General features: G+C 46.0%; 1 protein-coding gene across 1 annotated transcript; it reads left to right on the forward strand.

The window, feature by feature from the left end:
• Window positions 1-112: 112 nt before the first annotated feature.
• Window positions 113-1,226, forward strand: LOC111648586 (uncharacterized). The gene is made up of 2 exons (XM_023398383.2): window positions 113-473; window positions 807-1,226. The coding sequence occupies exons 1-2, from the start codon at window positions 302-304 to the stop codon at window positions 1,193-1,195; spliced, it is 561 nt and encodes a 186-aa protein (XP_023254151.2). The 5' UTR covers window positions 113-301; the 3' UTR covers window positions 1,196-1,226.
• The last annotated feature ends 653 nt before the right edge of the window (window positions 1,227-1,879 follow it).

The following is a 1,879-nucleotide window of genomic DNA, read 5'->3' on the forward strand; positions in this document are numbered from 1 at the left end:
TTATTGTTGTAAATTATGAAGAGTAATATGAGCCATTAGAACATAAGCCCTTTGTTGAAAAAATATCCATGATCGAAACTTATCTGCCATTTATTCTTTTTGTTCCCTGATAGGCAGCAAGCATGAGGATGGCACCCAGAGTGACTCCGAGAACGGATTAGGCCTGCGATTTGCCAACCGCCGCCATGCCCTCGAGGAACGTCTAAAAGCAGCACACGGCCACGTGGGAGTGGGAGGAGGAGCAGGAGGTGGGAACGTAACAGTGAGCGGGACCCGAACAACCGGCACCCGCACTGCCTTCATGATTGAGTTCTACGACGAGGAAAACCCTCGCAAGCGCCGGTCATATTCATTTTCCCAGACTGCACCGTTGCTGGGGGGAGGAGCTGGTGGAGAGGGACTGTGTCCTCAGCCCCCATCTCACCCCAAGGTGTTCAGCATTTCCACCTCTGCTACTACAGCCTCAGATTCAGGTAATAAATCTTTAAATATTCTTTGACTCTCTTCTATGTGTGTGTTTTCTGAAGCAAAGGTTCAAAGTAAGAAGATATGCATTTGAAATATTCTGAGAACTACAGTTATTAAGAACCTCATTAAGTGACAAAGGTTTCAGGAACATTAAACCAGTTAATCAGGAGCTGTTGTCATTCATTCACCACTAGTGCTGTTACACACAGTAACAGCTATGACCTTGGACACTTAATACCCAATAATTACTACATGTTGTTTCTGTGTCGTGGTCCTCTGTGAAAGCATGTTATGTTTTTCTAACTGATGTATTTCTGCTTTGTATTTGTTCCTATTAGGTAAAGCCCCAGCTCCAATACCGGCTACAGTGACTGTGGGTGCCCCTACGGCTGCTCGCGTGCTGCTCAAGCAGAGGTCAGAGGACCCGAGTATCGGTCGGAGCTCAGCCAGTACCGGGCTGGCGACCGGTAGCCCCACCAGCCCCAGCGAGGACGCCTCGGTTGTGGGGAGAGGAGCAGGGGCTGCAGGAGGAGAGGCAGAGGATGACCATAGCGATAAGGGGACTTACACTATCGAACTGGAGAACAGGAACCCAGAGGAAGAGGAGGCCAGGCGCATGATAGACAAGGTAGGGATGATCAGAGAGACCAAACAGGATCATTTCTCTCTTTCTACCTCAGCTGCAACACATAGTCTTGACTGCAACGTCTTAATTCCAGCGTTATGAGATGTATCTGGAATCATACCACAGCTATTGAAAGACTGGAAATCTACTACAGCTGAGAGACGGAGAGATTTTCTCTTTTTTGCATGTTGTGCTACAAAGAGGGCATTGTTACAGTGCTCTCTAAAGCAATGAGTTTGACCGAACACAAACAGACCAGAGCAAGGTTAATAGTCTCTTTATTACCTGCTTCGTTGGCACTTTTAGGGTTAGCAAGTCCTTTGAGACAGTTTTTTTTTGTTTCCACTAAAACAAAGCTATCGTTTCTCCATTGCCTTACTTGACCACCACTCCATCCTCTCTGTCCCATTGGTTAACCTAATGCTTCTGTAATAGCCCGGAGAGACTCACTCCATCAAGCACTGTCCTGTTTTATTAAACGAACGCTCCAGGCAGGCTGAAAAACCACCATCAGTTTCCTACTGCCACCCCTGTCCTGTAGCACAGTGCTCTTTCATGGTCACAGAAAACATGTCTGAAACGGGCAAAGCAACACTGAGAGAGAGATGGTTTAATGTTAGTTTGAGGCTGAGATTTAATGAACACTTCTCTAGACCATGTAAAATAGGAATGAAAAAAACTTTCTCTAAATAGATACAACAAAAGCAAAGATTGCAAAACCATTCTAGACACATGTCCACTTGGCCTTTTATTTGCCACCTAACAGATTTGGAAACTGGGGCTAGA

The sequence above is a fragment of the Seriola lalandi genome, unplaced genomic scaffold, assembly GCF_002814215.2.
Source record: "Seriola lalandi dorsalis isolate HSWRI2012SDOR001 ecotype SW California unplaced genomic scaffold, Sedor1 jcf7180002043665, whole genome shotgun sequence".
Taxonomy (NCBI): Eukaryota; Metazoa; Chordata; class Actinopteri; order Carangiformes; family Carangidae; genus Seriola; species Seriola lalandi.